Source organism: Phyllopteryx taeniolatus, chromosome 4 (genome assembly GCF_024500385.1).
Source record: "Phyllopteryx taeniolatus isolate TA_2022b chromosome 4, UOR_Ptae_1.2, whole genome shotgun sequence".
Taxonomy (NCBI): domain Eukaryota; kingdom Metazoa; phylum Chordata; class Actinopteri; order Syngnathiformes; family Syngnathidae; genus Phyllopteryx; species Phyllopteryx taeniolatus.
Window position 1 is genome coordinate 23,487,809 of NC_084505.1, and position 20,098 is coordinate 23,507,906.

Sequence of the window (20,098 nt, forward strand, 5' to 3'; positions counted from 1 at the left end):
GAAGAGGGGTGGAGACATCTTCTTACCCTGCCACAGTTAGACAGTTGAGACCAGTGCAATATTTAGCAAAATGTGGGGGGTGGAGTCCTGTTCTGGATCCACTCCATTGCTTGAGGGCAGCCATCATAGTGTTCACTATTGTGTGCGGCTGAGGGAAGAAAAAGAGAGGAGGGCGCACAAGGGGGGAAAGAAAACCTATCCCTTTGTGTGGGAAAGACTCAGCAGGAAAGTGATTTTGTGACTATTTGAGTTTGCCGGCAAAGGAAGGATCTTCCCCCTGACCCTCACGCGCATTTTTTTGTCAACTCCGTGTGCCTCGAGAGAGTCACCTTCGATTTGGATTCTCCGGCCGGCAAACAGCGACACCCCAGCTTCTCCTGATGATGAGAGCAGACGTCAGACTGGTTTGCATGAATATTGATGTGGAGGATAGTCTGTTTCGTAGAAGAACAGAAGGAGGCAAGATGGCTGCCCTTTAGGATTTGTTACAGAGGAGATCCAGACGGTTCGGTGGAATTTCTACAAAGTGGAGGGACGTGAAAGAAGGTGAGGATTCGCTGAGAGGGTTAATAATCTGCTTACGTTTTTTTCCCCCCCTCAACATTGGGGAGAATTTGGGCACTTTTGAGAGCCAGGCCGTAGGTACAGCTAATGTCTCCCAGCGCAAAAGCAAGAGCGGGTATAATAAGGTGGGGATTTTAGATAAAGCTACTCCAACATGGCTGACACATTTCTCTTTCTTGTTCTGCCAGCTTAAACCAAGAGGCATATTTCTCATTTTCTTTGGAACTCTGTGTTTTCTGATTTTGAATACATATCAGGGCATTTTTATTCTCAGGCTGCTTGCTCTTAGTTTGTCCATAAGGATGAAGTGCTTTCTGTTACCTCTACTCAGCATTCCAGTTCATTTTTTACGTGTGTGATTCCGAGTGACTATACCTTACATTTGGGCGACGGGAACAATTTTAAATTAATTTCCAACTAACTTCCATTCTTGCCGGATGTTAACTTTAATATAATACTAGCGTCTGTAGCTTTCTTCTGCACATCTGTGCATTTTTTAAGCACTGTTTTGTGTGCAGACTCCGTAAAAGTCCAAGCCGGACATATCTTGCAGGCTGTTTCTGTATGGCAGGGGAGCTGGACTACTTTGTGTATTTCTATGAATCAGCTTTCATTGCTTTTGCTGGTGAATGACAAGCAGACAAGAGAAAGGAGAATTTTGGTGGCAAGGGTGTAGTGAAGGCTGGTCAGAAGGCTTTGACTAATACACCATTGACTTTAGGGCAAAAGGGATCTGCTGCATGATTTAATGTTTTCCCTGAATTTAAAATAACAGTGACCAGAACCAGTCATAACTTTATTAAAAAAAAAATAAAAATAAAAAAAAAAAAAAAAGAAATTGTAGTTTTGAAGGAAAACAACAACGAACAAAGATATATTTTTTTAAAATTGTATTCCAAAAGCATATGGACCTAAAATAGGTTGATAGCATAAATCAAAGTGATAACAGTGTGACAATGGTTTGCATTACAAGCACAATTAGTACTGAAAAGTCACAGTAACATGTCAAATCAGGTGTGTTAGGCCTTAACAGCAAAGAGCTAATTAGTTGTTATTTTTTCTGCATTGACTAAGTGCTACTTAATGATTAACATCTGAATGGCCCATTAGAATCTAACAGATCTCCCTCAGGTTTGTGTATTAGACTTGTGTATTCTACTAACTACAGTGGAAATGTTGCCACAATGTGCCTCAGGAAAAAGGCTAATGCAAACTTGCTTCAAGGTAGATAATTTTGACTGGACGCTTAACCTGATAATTTAACAAACCGGCATTGCTTGGGTCATGTTAATGCTGTAAACAATGTAGGAAGTCAAATTGGCTTTCTACAATCTTGTGTGCAATCCTCACATATAATGAAGGATTTGAGTAAAGTCTACAAATAGTTACCATTTCACATCAATTGGAGAATCACAACATTCAGTGGTCTTCCACTCAGAATCTTTCCACACTAAAAATCTTATAAATGCTTTGGTAGTTAAATAAGAAAATAAATAATAGCTGTCAGATGCAGCGGTTGTTTTGATACAGTATTCATGGTATTTTGACAACATAGTGTCGACACAAGTACTTCTGCTTGTGTGCCCTTTTTTCATTGTGACAACAAAAACATGCATTGACACGGTATATGCTTGTAGTATGATTCCAATGGCCATTTATAATATTGCATTAAAAGACCAGACCAGAAAATGCTTGAAAACATTTTTGCTGTACAAGTAGTAAAGAAGAGGTTCGAGAAATGTTTTTTTTACGATATTTACATAAGGTTAACTGCTCAGAGAATGACAATAGTACAATAAGAAAGAAAGGTGATTGCATGGTTGTCCATTAAGCCTTTGCGTTTAAGGTACAGATTGACGATGCGACGATATTATTATTGCATGTTCTTGAGTATCTGCATTGCTGCTGTTACATCAACACCCGGAGAGGTACTGGGACTCGGAAGCCTTCCTCGGCCCATGGGGGCTGAATGGGGGAAGGGCCAAGTAGATCAATCACATTCGCATTGCTACTCTCATCTATCCACACCTACAGATAAAGCCGTGCGGTTGGATTGCTCCTTCGCCAAAGCTGTAAGTCCCCTTTATGTCACTCCCAGGGCAAAAGACAATATCACCTTGAGGCAAGAATGTCCAGTTGCCATAGCGCGCCACAACAATGCTGGCCACTTACAATACCCAAGGTCTCACCTCTGACCCAGCTCTGTCCAGCCCACGCATCATATTTCCACCCAGAGGTAGTTGCACAAATAACACAAGGAAACAAGCCCAGTGGCAGGCTATATGTTTCAGACTGGTCCTAGCCTCACTACTTTCCTGAGACAAAATGGCAATATAGAGAATGTTGTATTGATTTCTTTAGTATTGATTTTCCTTGCATGCTGTTGGAGGGTTGTTTTGTGATACGGGGAAGCAAAGCAACACCAGAAAGTAATCCGCTAAGGAATTGTGGTGCAGTTTCATTACATTTGCACATTTCAGGACAGTTGAACATGACAACATGTATTTTTAAGTATCATATAAACTATGTAGCAAACAGGAGCTTGGTAAATAAGTAACAATAATAAATAACTGAACTGCAATTGAATCTGTGACTATAATCTGTAAAGAGGTAAAGCCACAACGTCTTCATAATTATAACGGCACATGACTAAGGAGAGTGAAGCCCAATCAAGACTATGGAGTGTGCTTTGAGGTTCTGTTTAAGTGACCAGTCCAGGGTGAGTGATACAGACCCCTTAAGTAAGTATCGACTCCTGGATTTACCCCGAGGGTTGAGACATTGAGGGCAGTGACAGAAAAACTTCCTCCACATGGGCGCACGCACATGGCCGCTGTGTTTACAAACACTATCGTAGTGTTCAGTAACGTGGCAAGCACGAGGTTACGTAAGCATCCTAAATTTAAACACTATCTTTACGCGCCTATATTCCGACATCCGACGATTCGCTAACACCATTTTTTTTACATTTTTTTTTTTTTTTAATGATTTTATGAGTTCTACTATCTGGAGTTTGGGTTGAAAGTTAAAAGTACAGTTCCACTACCTGTGGAAGGAAGACCGACATGGAAATGCTCAGAAAATGACTTACTACAAAAATACGTAGACATGAGGCTTTGGAGGAAGTAACACTCTTGCAACCTAACAGAACATTTAAAAATGACGAGAATCAGCCTTTTTATACATGATTCTTTTCTCAACATTAATTGGTAAATTTTGATATCCAAAAATAGATCGCCATTAACCTGTTGGGCACCATGTAAATCTCATGAAAGAGCCATTTTAAATGGTGCCAATGGCGATCTAAACAACTGCATGTGCAGGATGTTTGCCCCTTTCCAAAATGTCAGATATAGAGGACTGCACTGCTAGAAGTTGTCATTGAAAAGCTCAGCCCACCCGTGGCCCCCCCGTTGTCCACACATGAAGCACAAAGACAGACGTCTGATCCTAAATGGCATTCAGAAGCGTAACCAAACCAAAGCCTTTAAATGACATCACCAACTACTTCAACGTCAATGTCGAGTTTGAGCCTAATATAAGGTTTCCGAAGTGGAACCAATACAACAAGTGGCGTCTTTTGAACTGCCCAAGGAAAAATACAATGGCGTGCTAATCAGTGGGTTTCATTTCAGACTGGAAATCGATGATGCAACAAAAGCTGTCTGCATATCCTACTGAGGTGGTTACTACAGAAATGATGCTGGCACATCCTGTAAGCTTTGATGATTAATGTAGCTCATTTGAGTCGTTTCATGATCAACACAAGACTTCGTTAGTAGATCAATTTGTTGTGCCCACAACTTTAATTGGATGCATCATTTACCCGTTTTCAGAAAATTCAACAAAATAGTTTTGCGTGTGACAAGCAAGTATGACCTCAAGGCTTCTGCAAAAATGTATTCCAATTGACTAAGAATCAGGTCTACTCAGAAATAGGTCTGTCACGCTATGTGTCATTTTTATATTTTCCCTTTATAAAATATTTCCAATGCCTCTGTTTACTGATCAACCCTACTTCCTGTTTATATTGAAGCTGGCTGAAAACTGGTCATGCAAAATGAAGGAAAATGTTTCACAAAATGCACATGAGTATATTACATCTCTTCACTTGAAGGCAAGAGGCCAAATGGAAAAATTGTTAATCACTTTTCATATGAATTCAGTGCATTATAATGGTCTCAATAAAGCAAGTCCTACATTTTTTCCTAATGACTTTCCTTTAAATACCAACAGAAATGTTAATAGGTATACATCAGCAGAATCGCTACGTATGAAACGTGTACATCAGCGCAAAACAGCCTATCCTGTAGTCAGGAGCGCCGCAGTAATGTTCAGACCAGATGGTCTATGGAGCACTCATAAGATGGTGGTAACCATGGCTACCGTGCGGCCTGAAATAAATTAACTTTTCTCCGTGCACAGTTCATCAAGTTAGTCAGATATATTGACTGTTTCACAGACAAAGGGGTTGGAGTGCAAGAAGACAACCCATGGAAGGAGGCGCGTAGCTTTGCGAGGAGTTTGGGAGCATGCTAGAACGTTTGTATGCAGTCTGAATGAGAAACTCCTTGTGAGGAAGCTTTACGACACAGCAAAAGGATTTAGATTTATGTCTCCATGCTCTGCGCACAGGGTTTCATAATCTCAGAGGGTCTGACTTCAAGAAGGGTCTCTTTCAGTGTCATCAGATTAAAACAGATCCGTGATTAATTGGTTGATAGCGTTAGATCTAGGCTAAGGTTCAATTGCTGTTTAGTATCAGGAGTGAGCGCTTCTGCAAAAGAGGAATCTGACAAAAAGACACATTGTTTTAGACAAGCCAATTGTGAAGAGTTTCTCATTGCATTCTCTTGTCAACAGTTGTTTAATGCTGGCAGATTTGTCGATATCAATAAATTGTAATGAAGAGAATACATTTTGAAAACAGTCTCCTTCAAACTTCAATCTAAAAGAGAGAATACAGGTTTTTTTTTTTATAAATCCTTCAACTTTGTTTTTACTTTCATCAGCATGAATGAATAGAATTTCTTTATAAAGCCTTGGGCTGTTAGCAGTGCAGCCAGTTCAACCAGTTCAAGCAGTTCAGCCTCACCCTTTACAGGCAGTAAAACCAGTCCTGTAATTTCTTCTTTCAAAAGTTTTAACAATCAATGACTTTTAAATCCATAATGGTTCTTCATAGGAAAACATCCACAGTAATGCCTTTTTCATTGACAAAATCATCTGGAAACAGTACTTCAGAATCATTAAGTCTGGGATTATTGTGTTTATGTAATGAACACGTGTATGAATGCTACAGTTAGATGTGGTTTGTGGACGAGTATTCAGTCTGCAAGGAATTCCTTTCCCATACTAAAGAATTCTCTGGGGTCCCTCTGATTACTGCACTTTTTAGCTGATTTATATGACCAGACTTTAGACAAAAACAAATGCCAAGAAAAACTTCCTCGGCGAAGGCAACTGATATTATAATGTAATATAGACAGTTATAGTTATTGAAACAATATTTTTCTATTCAACAATTAGAATCTATTAACTAAAACCTCATTTTGATTAAATAATTATTGGAAGACAGTGTCATAAATAAAACAGATAACTAGTAACTGTAAAGAAACTTGTATTGGTAAAAAATCTCACACACACACACACACACACAAATGCAAATACAGAAAAACTTGCAGCTGGACAAAGACAGCAAAAAGGGGAATGTCCCAGCCAAGTCGACTACATCTGTTCTGCATTAAACATAAACAATGACATTGGTATGGAGGAGGAGGACGTTCTCCCGGGAACAAATTACAAACAGAAGAGTATCTCTGATGTATTGTGACTGTGGAAATTTAACAACTTTATCTGCTACTTTTAAGAAGAAAATGAGGAGAGAGCATTAGTTTCTGTTTAGAATTATGTGGAATATCTATAGTGCACCACATATTTGTAAGGCTCTCAAATTGGATCCTGGACAAAATATTAGAGTATCTCACTATTCCCAGTCATGAAATAGCGGAACAAGAATTGCTTGTCGTCAAAAAATATGAGTTTTTTATTTTATTTTTTATAAGCAGAAATTAATTTCTCTACAAGTTCTTTCTAAAGAAAAAATAATCCCTCAATAAGAGGAAAAGACATCAGTAATACAGTTTCTTCAAGCTATCACATGGTCCAGATAGTCTTACATCACACTTAACAAGGCCAAAGGAAGCTTTAACAAGAAACAGTTCTGGTGTTTCTGAGTGAAAAAGTAGACCTGAGGTAGTTCGCAGAAGAGTCACATTTGCTCCTTCTTGGCTTTTTCCAAAAATAAAAAGGTGTAACATTTGAATGGTATGAATAACTAACATGAGTCTTCCAGACATCCACATAACTCAATCCCTTTGCTTACAAACATCTCCAAACAGGAGTCATAAGTTACTACCGACTTATCAGATAAATGTTCTTTGCAAAGACAAGAGTGGTTATTTTCCACCATGCACAAATGCAAATCTGTCTCCTTAAAAGTGGCCTGGTCTATGCCTTTTAAAGAAAAAGAATTTTACAGTAACCAAGCTAAAATTTCTCAACATTCCAACACAACATCTGCCTGTTTCACAACTAAGAAATGCATCAATGGCAAAAAATATACAAAGCTTTAACCAAATGTGCTTTTGTTGTTGGGACTAACACAATCATGTTTCATTAATTGCATTGAAGATGTACTTGATATTAAATTTATTTCTTCTGAATCCCCCCCCCCATATCATTTTGAAGGATTAAAGCAATAACATGAGACACAGAAGGCTTTTGTTTCTTAACGTCTATGGAGGGGTATCATATGTTCATACCAACAGTTATGAGTAACCATGTGAGGTACATTTGGAAGCGCTGCAACTGTGTGCCATGTGACGTGAATCACAAGTGTGAGGGGCCGGAGTAGCGCTTGAAAGAACATCTGTCTTTACATGCGTGACTAGCAGTTGACCAACAGTAGGGGCATATCAGGGCAACTGGTACTCGTGTTTTGTAATCAGGATTGTTTTAACCCTACTCCAAAAAACGGACTCTTTTTCAGTCTACACAACGCAGTCTATACCCTTAATCTTTGTCAGAAAAGTCATGTAGTACCAATCATCACATTGCTCATAAAAACCTTTTTCAAAAAACATGCAAAATGTTCACAGGGACTGTTGGCTACGAGAGACCATCTGATCCAACTGGCTATAGAGATAAAGGGGAGAAGTGAGTGCAAAAGAGGGGAGGGAGTAGAGATAAGTTTGCATAGTCAGCTAGAATGCTAAGTCGTGCAAATGTTGTCATTGGTTGCGTGGTTCGCACAGTCCATCTCTATATTTAGGGAATGGATTTAAAGCACTCCGGGATGCAAATAATCTGACCTAATTACACTTGGGGTAGCAAAGAATGAGATTTCACTGGCACAGGAGAAAAGATTATACTCTCGACCACACAACCTGACCGACGACAGAATATTGTCTTAAATCAGCAGCAATGAAGATTCTCAAAGAAAATTATAGCAAAATCTCTTCCAGATACTTATGGACTATGCTAAAACGATAACCAGCAAGGAGGCTTGACAAGCATTTTGATTTGTGCCGCTGCGCTGCTCTATATTGCAAAGTATTTTCTTCAACAGGAGTGCTCTTTATATCCTTGCTGCCACGGTCTCAACCTGAATGATAGGAACCGAAGTCTCCTAGCAGCTGTTGTGAGGGGTGAATGTCACATACGACCGCCAAGGCATGGCAAACAGACAGCATCGACTATGGACACTCATATTTCACTGTCCCAGTCTGGAGAAAAACAAAAACCCTACGTGGGTCCAGTGCAAAACATTTAGTTGGGAATAAAACGATACTCTTTGAGAGTCAGGATGAAATACCTGAGAGGAGGACATGGCATTAAATTGGTATTTCTTTCCATGTAAGCTTAATTAACACACAGACTTAAAGGTCCTGCATTTTGGTTATTAAGGCCTCCATAGAGTGACTCTCTTAACATGGACTGAGTTTAAAAGTGTCAATTTCATTTTAAAAAAAAAAAAAAAACACAACAACCTTGGTTTTGTCATATGAGTGTCCAGAAAGGCAGCTACAGTGGGTACGGAAAGTATTCAGACCCCCTTAAATTTTTCACTCTTTTTTTATATCGCAGCCATTTGCTAAAATCATTGAAATTTATTTTTGTTCCACGTTAATGTACACACAGCACCCCATATTGTCAGGAAAACAAACAGAATTGTTGAAATTTGTGCAGATTTATTAAAAAAAGAAAAACTGAAATATCACACAGCCATAAGTATTCAGACTCTTTGCTCAGTATTTAGTAGAAGCACCCTTTTCAGCTAATACAGCCATGAGCCTTTTTGGGAATGATGCAACAAGTTTTTCACACCTAAATTTGGGCATCCTCTGCCATTTCTCCGTGCAGATCCTCTCCAGTTCTGTCAGGTAGGATGGTGAACGTTGGTGGGCAGCCATTTTCAGGTCTTTCCAGATATGCTCAATTGGGTTTAAGTCAGGCCTGGGCCATTCAAAAACAGTCATGGAGTGGTTCTGAAGCCACTCCATTTTAGCTGTGTGCTTAGGGTCAGTCTTTTTTGAAGGTGAACCTTCAGCCCAGTCTGAGGTCATGAGCACTCTGGAGAAGGTTTTTGTCCAGGATATCCATGTACTTGGCCACATTGATCTTTTCTTTGATTGCAACCAGTCTCCCTGTCCCTGCAGCTGAAAAACACACCCACAGGATGATGCTTCACTGTTGGGACTGTATTGGACAGGTGACTGGTTTTCTCCACATGTGCCACTTAGAATTAAGGACAACAATTTCTATCTTGGTCTCATTAGACCAGAGAATCTTATTTCTCACAATCTTGGGAGTCCTTCAGGATTTTTTTTTTTTTTTTTTTTAAGCACACTCCATGCGGGCTTTCATGTGTCTTCCACTGAGAAGAGGCTTCCGTCTAGCTACTCTGCCATAAAGCCCCGACTGGTGGAGGGCTGCAGTGATGGTTGACTTTCTAGAACATTCTCCCATCTCCCGACTGCATCTCTGGAGCTCAGCCACAGTGATCTTTGGGTTCTTCTTTACCAAGTCTCTTCTCCCCCAATTGCTCAGTTTGGCCGGACGGCCAGCTCGAGGAAGGGTTCTGGTCGTCCCAAACGTCTTCCATTTCAGGATTATGGAGGCCACTGTGCTCTTAGGAACCTTAAGTGCAGCAGATATTTTTTTGTAACCTTGGCCAGATCTGTGCCTTGCCACAATTCTGTGTCTGAGCTCTTCAGGCAGTTCCTTTGACCTCATGATTCTCATTTGCTCTGACATGCACTGTGAGCTGTAAGGTCTTATATAGACAGGGGTGTGGCTTTCCTAATCAAGTCCAATCAGTATAATCAAACACAGCTGGACTCCAATGAAGGTGGAGAACCATCTTAAGGATGATCAGAAGAAATGGACAGCACCTGAGTTAAATATGAGCGTCACAGCAAAGGGTCTGAATACTTATGGCTATGTGATCTTTCAGTTTTTCTTTTTTAATAAATCAGCAAAAATGTCAACAATTCCATTTTTTTTCTGTCAATATGGGGTGCTGTGTGTACATTAATGAGTAAAAAAATGAAAAATGATTTTAACAAATAGCTGCAATCTAACAAAGAGTGAAAAATGTAAGGGGGTCTGAAAACTTTCCGTACCCACTGTACTTCTTTTTGACCTAGTTTTGTATCCACTTTGTCCATATTTGGCTAAAACCGCCTCCTTTCCTCTGCTTGGTTGCCTCAGTGTAGAAGACCCACTTGTGAGAGCACACGTGTTTGTTATGTCGACAGCGCTGTCTCTGGAGCAGAAGGGAAGGTGGAAATATTCGCTAGTGACGTAGATAAGGTTGAGAAATTCAAATGACCTCTCGGCAGAAAAAACATTTGGAACTCGGGAATGCGTGGGCGATTTTAATTCATATTTCACATGTTTACTGAGCCACCATAGAGACAATATTACATCACAAACACTCGAGAAAGTTGGTTTGGCAACATATGTCCCCTTTAAAAAAAAGTCCAAGAGTCCAACCTTACCTCAAATTCTTTAAGGCAGTGATTTTCTTAGTGTGGTACGGGTACCATTACTGGCATGCGTGCTTCCTCTAGTGGTACGCGAAAGAATCCCTTCCTAAGTGCAGCTCAGTTGAATTTGACTTTTTAGTACAATCTAGTTGCACTGTATCATTAAGAATTATTTTAAAACATTTAGGTACATTTTTTTAATTGAAATTTTATGTGCAATAATTTTCAAGTCCAGTTTTACTCAATGTACTTTTATAAATAAAGCATAGGACATAGGCCTTCTGCACTATTGTATTTTAATATTGGTCATGATGGTGGTACTTGGAGAGCTAAGTATTTTTTTAGTATTTCTAAAGAGTTTTAGAACAACTGCCTTAAAGCACTAAACCAACTGACCATTCACAAATCTCATGACATCTAGCTAAAGAGGCTATGTGGAGGTAACCGTCGAGATTGCAACAACAGCACTTACAAGACAAGTTCAAACTGTACGGGCTCGATGATGGGTTTACACGAGAGATGAATGAAATAGTAGTACAGAGCAACCTGATGTGCAATCACACGACTATGACTTCTTGAGACAAAGTTCAGTCATATCAAACATAAAACTGTGTGTACATATTCCTTGAGGAAAAAAACAGATGCTGTTAGAGAGAAAGGCATAACGTAAAAACACACAAGTTCCAACAAACACCCTCACTGAACCCATAGAATTACATGCAAGAGCTTTTTGTTTAATGCTCCATTTCTACTACAAAACAATCTCTAACTCTCATGGATGTACTAAATCAGTATCATCTGTAGCCGACATCCAGTCCAATACTATAAATGTCTTAAAGTAATTCCAGTCAAATTAGGATATTTCTGCGTGCCTTGCCATTTCATGCGTTTGTATGCGTGTGTGCAAACAGGCCAACATTCAGCTGGGATTTCTGGCTTTGTCCTAGGTTCACAAAGATTATTTTTTGTTGTTGTCAGAGTGGGTGTACCCAACTGTGACAAGCTGCTTGCCTTCGCTTGGTTCTTTGTAAACCCCGGAGAGTGCCACAGGAATGGAGCTGCACTCACAGCAGCCCAGTGTTAACCTCTTGACTTAGTTGCTGATTTACAGGGCACCAGACAAAACAAAGGGGATATTCACACAGGGTTGGTAAGCAGTAGTCACCCAATTACCTAAATGCAATGTTTAAGAAATGTCTTTATTAAAAGGATTTTTTTATTTTTTTTTTAACTGTACAGGGGGACAATCGGAACAAAAACAATCACTGTTGTTTTTTATTTGTTATTAGTGAACATTTTAGAGACAGATGATTGTGTTATTAGCAGGTTTGTAAAAATGCTGCATTTGTATTTATGATTACACATTAAGAGGTAAATCCCTTAAGATTATTATTGCCTTTTTTTTTTCTCTCCAAACAATTGACAGTCTTTGTTGCTCCCTTGCCATCCTGCAAACAGCCACCACCATGCTTTGTTTCTGTCAGCAAGAGACGCTTGAAAACACTTGCTTGACTCGTTAGTGAGAGATGAAGTACCGGTACCTTAATTATGGAACACTATAGAAGTGCAGAATAGTGAGTGATCGAGACAATGAAGGAATTGTACAATGTCACCCGGCAGAGCCTAATAGTTTCCCATGTTGACATTCTTAGATTAGATCAACTGTGTCAAAGTTTTAAAAAAAAATTCTTATACTAAACATTGCAAACATTCTCAGTGGGGTTCATATATATGTCATTAGGGATGAAAAAAAGTTGTTAAAGAAGTTTAAAAAAAATAAAAAATAAAAAGTCAATGCGAAACTCACATTTTAAACAGATACTTCATCACACGTTGGAGATGTCAAAGTGAAGGGGTCGGCCATGTGCAGTTTTATGTATGGTTGATCTAGGCAATGCTCAGAAAGTGAGCTTTCATCTCTCTTACAATCAGTATCAACCATTTTCTTTGGTGCATTATATTTTCTGCATTTTGGCTCATGGTCTCAAAAAAAAAAAAAAAAAAAAAAAAAAAATCACTAATTACCAATTATTTTCCAAAACGCTTGTAGGGCTGGGAATAAAATATTTTCTTTGAAGATGTTGATGTCATGATGTTGTTATGCAAGAATTATAAGCGGATGTAAAATGGTTTCAGATGTGATTGTCACATCCGATAATGGCGCTCATAATCATACTGAATGTCTCAATTTTCAAATTTGTTTTTTGTACTCCCCTCACACAAGTCAGTGTGCCAAAACAAGGTCAATCTTTGTGATGAAGGCTGTGCTTACTTGTCCTTGTGGCTATAAATGATAAACTGCGGCTATTTTGCCATAGGGCGCACCGTATTAAAAGGCGCAGTCTCAGTTACGGGGTCTATTTCTGTATTTAACACATACATAAGGCCCACCGTATTATTGGGCGCAGGCATGGTAAAACACACGCTAGCTTAAAACATACGGTAGCATGCAAGCACGCTAAAACAATGTTTTTAAAAAGGCAGCAGGAGCAAAACTGAGTTCGGTTGTACTTTATCGAAGTATTTAACAATGTACTCACGTTGTTTTTGGATCAATCCTCATCCACAAATCCATCAAAGTCCTCATCTTCTGTATCCAAAATGAACAGCCGGGCAAATTCTCCATCAAACACGCCAGGTTCCCTCTCGTCATTGTCGGAGTCAGTCTCGTTGTTGTGCGGCTCCTCAGAAATGATGCCGGCTTTTACGAAAGCTCGAACAACAGTGCAAGCAGACACGTTAGCCCAAGCATCTACAATCCATTCACAAATTGTGGCGTAACTCACCCGACGCTGCCTCCTAGTCTTACTAAAGCTGTGTTCGCCATCTGTCATCCATCGCTCTCACGCCGCTCGCAACTTCACTTTGAACGTCCTGTTTACACTGATGTCCAGCAGTTGGAGTTCCTTCGTCAAGCCTTCCGGAATGATGGCAAGCTCCGAGTTATTGGACTCAGTCACTTGGTGACTGTAGAGACGCTTCTTCCGGCTGTTCTTTGATCATTAATCCATTGCTCGAGTTGGTCTTCCAACTCGGGCCACCTCGCCTTGTTTCCGCGTTTTGTTTTTCTTTTTTTTTTCCGCGGAAACTCAGCTTCTTCTTCTTGACTTAGTGAAACTCGTTTTCCTGCTTCCTCCACTTGCGAACCATGGTTTCGCTCGATTCCCATGTTCCTCCGCGTAACTGATAGCTTGCAGTTTAAACTGTGCTTCGTAAGCGTGTCTCTTTGTAGGTGACATTTTTGGGGGTCCTTAGCCAAACCGATGTTGTTTTGCACAATGCACATACCGGCGCTATATACCTACTGGGGGGTGCCTTTAGCGTCCACTGTCACACGCACCCTTCCCCATTTACGTCCGCATGGTGTCCTCTGTCACGTCCGCCTTTCCTCTATATAAGCAGCGTGTCGGTAGGAAATGCTCCCAGTCAGTCAAGCGAAGCGCTCATTGAAGTCACACAACAACATTGACAGATTTTGGAACTCGGTGCACACATAAGGCGCGCCGCATTATAAGGCACCCCGTCCATTTTGGAGAAAATGTAAGACTTTTAAGTGGGCCTTATGGTCGTGAAAATACAGTAAATCATCAACATGAGTTACTTTGCTGAAATTGAGGAGCTCTATGTAATTCCCATCACTAGGCATTTTACTGAAATGCTCACAAAGCACTGCCTAACTCTTTTCAATTGCACTTTCTCTTCTTAATCCTCTGTAGTTCTATTTTTCATTCATCACTTTGATTAAATGGCACTACTATTAGACATTGACGAGAAATTTAACCTAAACCTTCTGGCATAGGTTTCTGTTCTTGTTTAGAGCATTAGTTACTTTCAAACATGTGATAGATCTTATACTGCTGGAAATCAAGGCCTCGAAAACAAACTCCTCTTGGCTACCATCTGGGGACATGATCATCTTCAATCAGCTCGTCTGTCTTAAAATAATGAAGTTTGATACTGTAATTCATTAAAGTGGATGTGAAGTCAATTTAAGACAGTTTTTCTTCTTCTAAATACATTATGTTTGAAGGTAAGTGCTGAAAACATGCAAAAACTGCGAACAATTTAGTATTGAATTGTTGCGATATAGCGTTAAATAGTTTTTTAGCATCTCAGTTGTCCAGATTTTTGGGGCGAGGCCAAAAACTAGCCCTATGATGCAAGTGGGCTGGGGCGTATACTTTCTGGCATGAGTCGGCCCTCCCCCACTATATAAATACTGAGCGCCGTCTGTGGCTAATCGCGGCAATCTGCCATATGCAGTACATCACGTGACCAAACCCGGAAAACAAGATAGGTGACTTCTTGTGTGCTAACAATCATGACGTTTTTTTTTTTCTCAGCCGAACTTGCTAAAATTTAGTTTGCTTTATGGCTAGTGTCTTAGGACAAAAGTTAAATACATGTGTATAAGTTATTTCTGTAAATATAAATAATAAATGGTGACATCTACTGTTAAAAAAAGACAGTGAAGACATTTAAAGTCCCTATGGTTGCTTTGCCACAGCCCCCATCGCAATTCACCCGAACCGGGAGGAAGTGAATGCGGATGTTGCGCATCAACCAGATTGCGGGTTACTTAATAATAATAGCTTGGTTCATATATACCACTCCATCGTGCAGTTAGCCCTTAAGCTATGCCTACAACCCAAAAAATGTCTCTTCCCTCAAGTGTTGTGTGTTATTTGGGCTACAGTGTCTCTGTTGTGGTGACCCACGCGCGGCTCACGCAGTGAATCGGACCGCTCCACTGTGAAGTAGCCTGCTACCAGTGGCTAGTCATTACCCACTAGCGGGCTCGTGGACTGGCGGACCAGCGTTGGATCCGTCCAATACTCTACAGCCTCGCTCTATGCGTCCCCCGTAGATCCACACAACAGAGACATTTAAGGGAAAGTTAACTGTACATTACTTTCACTAGCCTGTGAGCTAACAAGCTGACAAGCTAGCGAGCTCGCTGGACCACGGCGGACGTCCAAAACACCTCGCTCCCAGTGTTGCTGTGTGTGGGTCCCAAGATAACAGAGACATGGAAAACAACTTTTGATTAAACATAGTGGCACACATTCTAGCCGACTACTGACGTACAGCGTACGAGCAAATGTATTTGATTGACAGGTGAAGGGCTGTCTCTACCGCCTTCAGCAAACACACCCACACAGTCCTGCAGCTTGAGGGCGAGCACATTTTCATGATTTTAGAGCTTTAGTTTACATAGATTTTTTTTATTCATTCAAATTTGGTAGGCTTTTAAAAAATACTGTTCTCTGTGGTGTGTCAAATTTACAAGAATGTTTTTTGTTTACTGTTTACAGACACTTTAAACTGAGAAGCCTGGTGTGTAAGGAAAAAGAACTGAGTGAAGATAATATGCCCAGGTTGCTGAATGCTCATTTTCAACTTTGTTTTGTAGGACGCAGAGAGGGCAGCCTGTGAATGGACTCTGAGCAGGCCAGATGGAAACAGACCAGACCAGACATGAGACTGAAGAATGTTTGACATTAAAGAAAATTGGCAGATCCCGCAACAACTCTAACAAACTCCATAATGGAGAGACCTTTTCAGATGGAGAGCCTCTTCAAATTACTGGCGACACAAACTGGAATAATTACAAGCCCAGCACAGTTGCCAACTCCATGAACAGGCAAAACGAAACCTGCAACGACCCTGGATCAGTACAAGGGCTATTAGATCAGGGATCCTTTATTATGAACGGAGAGTTGATGAATGGAGATTTCAAGCATGTACTTGCTGAACAGTCATTCCTGGTTAGCCAGCCGAAGAAATTTAAAGGAGATTCAGAGATTTCTGAATTGAAAATAAATGCAGAGTTTGAATGCAATGCTCAGGCAGAGATAAAAGTAGGAAACAGGAATTGTGCAATTCCGAATGGAGATCATTTTCCTCTGCCAAGAAATAAACATGTTTCAATTAATGGTGCTGTACTCACCACCTCCACAATAGGAAGTACACCAGGTGATCTTTTACAGAAAACCTTGTCTCAGTATTATCCTGCGCAAGTATCAATTGCACCACAGAGGTCTGGGACACAAGATGCTATGAATGATTCTCTAACTAGTAAACTGCCCGGTGAAGATCTTATACCTTCCACTTTCACTTCAGACTTTCCCAATTCTGCTCAGATGCTTGAAACGCAACCACGCCAGCCTGGGACATCTGGTATTGCGGAGAATGTCAACAATTTTAACTCTTTAAACTACATAGTCAATGGATACTTGAACAATCATGAAATAGATTACCAGCAGAAAAAACAACAGCACCAACATCTTCCACCGCCTTGCACTAGCCACGAACGATCTCTTGATCACCTCACTGGCATGGTCCCGTCATCAAATATTGCCAACTCCATGCAACAACATAAAAATGGCCCACGGTGCTATAATAATGACACAAGTCCTCAACAAACGTATGCGAACCACAATTTTGATCGAAACAGTTTTAAGGAGCGCAATACTCTACAGACAACTGACGCAGTACTGGCGAATTATAGATCATCACCGATACAGAACATGGTGCAATGCGGAAAACCTGCGTCTGGTCATGCTCAGCAGTTTGGGATTCAACCTAGGAACTTTCAACAGAATTTTGGAAACATACATGGAACTGACTGCATGGGCACTAAGGGACTCAATCCACAGCAGCACATTCAGGCTGGATTAGAAAATAGTCTGGATAGCACAACCCAGCAGACAGGCAACTTGTGTTCAACTCTCCATCAGGACAGCTGGATGGAACAGAATCCTTCAAAGCAACAGACAAGTGATAGGTCATCCCAGATAGACCTAGAAAAGAGGGGGTTCTCTGCCAAGGTTCTATCAGACCAACAGAGACGTAGCCTCCAGGTTCAGGGTCAGATTTTGGAGGCAAGCACTGTACAAAGGTTTGAGTCACCTGGAATGTTCAAAGAAAACATTCAGGAGTCTAACAGTATACAGGAACAACAAGTTAGTCTCTTAGGCCAACCACACTGTGCTTCAGCCCCTAACAAAAATGAATCGGAGTGGCAGGAATCAAATTCTAACACACATTTAATGCAGCAGCCTCCACCCCAGACAAAGCACGATCAAAAGGCCGGGGGACATTATCACACCCCCATGCAGTCCGAGCACTTACATGACAACCCTGAACTGCAGGAACCATTGTCGCCTGGGTTTTTCACAACACAGCAACAGCAGCACTGTAATCTTCCACGTCCACTGTCCCACCCGCCTCAATTGGAAGAACAGCAACTTAAGTCTCCCATTTACAGACCTCACAGTCAGCCTCAGCCAAGTCAACTTAACCAGCAACACAGAAACAACTCTGCACAGCCCAATAGTCACTTGTGCTACAAAAACACAACAGATATTCAAATACAACGTCAAAGATCGTTTTCTCCAAACTCAGCCAGCAGTGATTCCAGGCAATTTCAACTGCAGCAACCCAATAACTGCCAACCATCTAATAATACCAACTTCCCACAGACTTCTACACAGTCACAACCTTATTTGCCACAAAGTGCAATAAACCAACAGATAGCAATGCATATGTATCCGAAGACTGAACATCAGCTGAACGCATGTTCTCAGTTACAAAGGGGATCTCACCTGGGATCGCCAATTCCCCACAGAGACTTCCAGAAGCATGAAGCCCTACGGACGCACCTGTTACAAAGGCAAGAAAGACAGGGCCCTCCCCATTCTACACAAAGCACTAGGGATAGCAACCATGGCCTCACAAATATAAAAATTGAAAATGGACCCAGATTTAATTTGCCGGGCTGTTCACAGCAGCAACCGGGTGGATTGCAAATCAAGCAGGAGAATCAACAATCTGTGTGTGAGAATATTAGGCAGAACAATATCCTAGCCTCCATGGAACAAAGTCTAAAACAGTACCAACTGTCCCCTGTATTTGAGAAAAAATCTTTCGTCATTAATTCAAATAAAGTCAAAGTAGAATCTTCTGGGCCTGTCACAATTCTGTCAACCAACACTGACATGTGTAAAGTGGAAGCATCTGTAGCTGCTACATCCATGACAGCTTTAAAAAGAACACCTGACTCCACGCCCAAGAAAGAACAACTCCTCCAGAGATTCATGGATTCTCCGATGAAGCTATTTGATACCCCAATAAAAAGTCTACTTGATACGCCTATTAAAACACAATATGAAATTGCATCCTGTCACTGTGTTGGTGAGTAACCTGTTTTTGGTTACATTACAGATAAAGTGGTGTTTAAGTACTGAAAACTGTCCTTTTATTTAGAACAAATTAGTGAGAAGGATGAGGGCCCATACTATACTCACCTAGGATCAGCACCTACGGTTGCTGGTATACGGGAGGAGATGGAGAGAAGGTAAGCAACACTTACAGTGCACTGTGCTGTATAATCACAAGTTACTGTTTGATTGTAAGCTATGTAATATCTATTTTATTTCAAGGTCTGGTTTAAATGGTCAAGCCATCAGGATGGAGAAAGTGGTGTACACCGGCAAGGAAGGAAAAAGTACACAGGGGTGCCCTATTGCAAAATGGGTAGGCACTATTTTTTTTGTGTATCTCAATGGAATTCTTCAGAAGTAAATGGAACACCTTCAAATATGTACAATAAATTCTCATATCAGGTGATCCGGCGAGCCAGTGTAGAAGAAAAGCTACTGGTGTTGGTTCGAGAACGCACTGGACACAAATGTGAGACAGCCTGCATAATCGTGGCCATCCTTGTCTGGGAGGGCATCCACCCCAGCCTAGCTGACAAACTCTACCTCGAGCTAAGTGAAACTCTAACAAAGCATGGAGCCCTCACCCAAAGACGATGTGCTCTCAATGAAGAGTGAGTGACAACAAAACAGAAACAAAAACATATACAGGGTTGTCCCAAAGGTCTCTGTACACTTCATTTAATTGCAGGTATTATTCGGACAGACGTGATGCCATCAGCATTTGACAGCTGAGGCTTTGCAGTTTTTGCGACCATATCATTCCCTTGACCGTGGCTTGCCAATTAACACTGAAGCAGCATTGTAAAACTGCTGCATGACAAGATGTTTTTCTATCCCCGACTGCTGTTAGGTCCCAGTGTAAGAGAATTTATCACCATCACACTGCTCCAACGCGTAGTAGAATTCATACAATCCATGGCAGGTTTCTTGAAACAGGAGCAGTTCAAGACAAACCACGCAATGGTAGGCCTGCTACTACCATCACTGATGAAAACAGAATTTCTAGAATAGACATTCGTGCAACGCCAGGGAAAGTATCCAGAGGGGTGCACTGAAACACAGAATCCAGTGGTAAAGCTTTACTTGTACTGACCTTAGGTTGGTGAGCATCATAATATTCCCATTAAAGCCTTTGAACAACCTAAAATTGGTACAGGAAAAGCTTTATCCCTCTCCGAAGGATTCGGTGAATTGAACATTTGTTGATGCTTAGTTCCAGTGCAGCTCTCCAGATACACTTAGCTTGGCATTGTGAGA

The 20,098-nt window shown here is 40.8% G+C and overlaps 1 protein-coding gene across 1 annotated transcript in view; it reads left to right on the forward strand.

Annotated features, from left to right (window-relative positions):
• The window catches only part of tet2 (tet methylcytosine dioxygenase 2), a 26,521-nt gene continuing 6,423 nt past the window's right edge, over positions 1-20,098 (forward strand). The window contains exons 1-5 of the mRNA XM_061770752.1: positions 1-546; positions 16,030-18,812; positions 18,885-18,975; positions 19,061-19,154; positions 19,244-19,452. Coding sequence (XP_061626736.1) covers positions 16,073-18,812; positions 18,885-18,975; positions 19,061-19,154; positions 19,244-19,452 — 3,134 coding nt within the window. The 5' untranslated portion in view covers positions 1-546; positions 16,030-16,072. The remainder of the gene's footprint in view (positions 547-16,029; positions 18,813-18,884; positions 18,976-19,060; positions 19,155-19,243; positions 19,453-20,098) is intronic.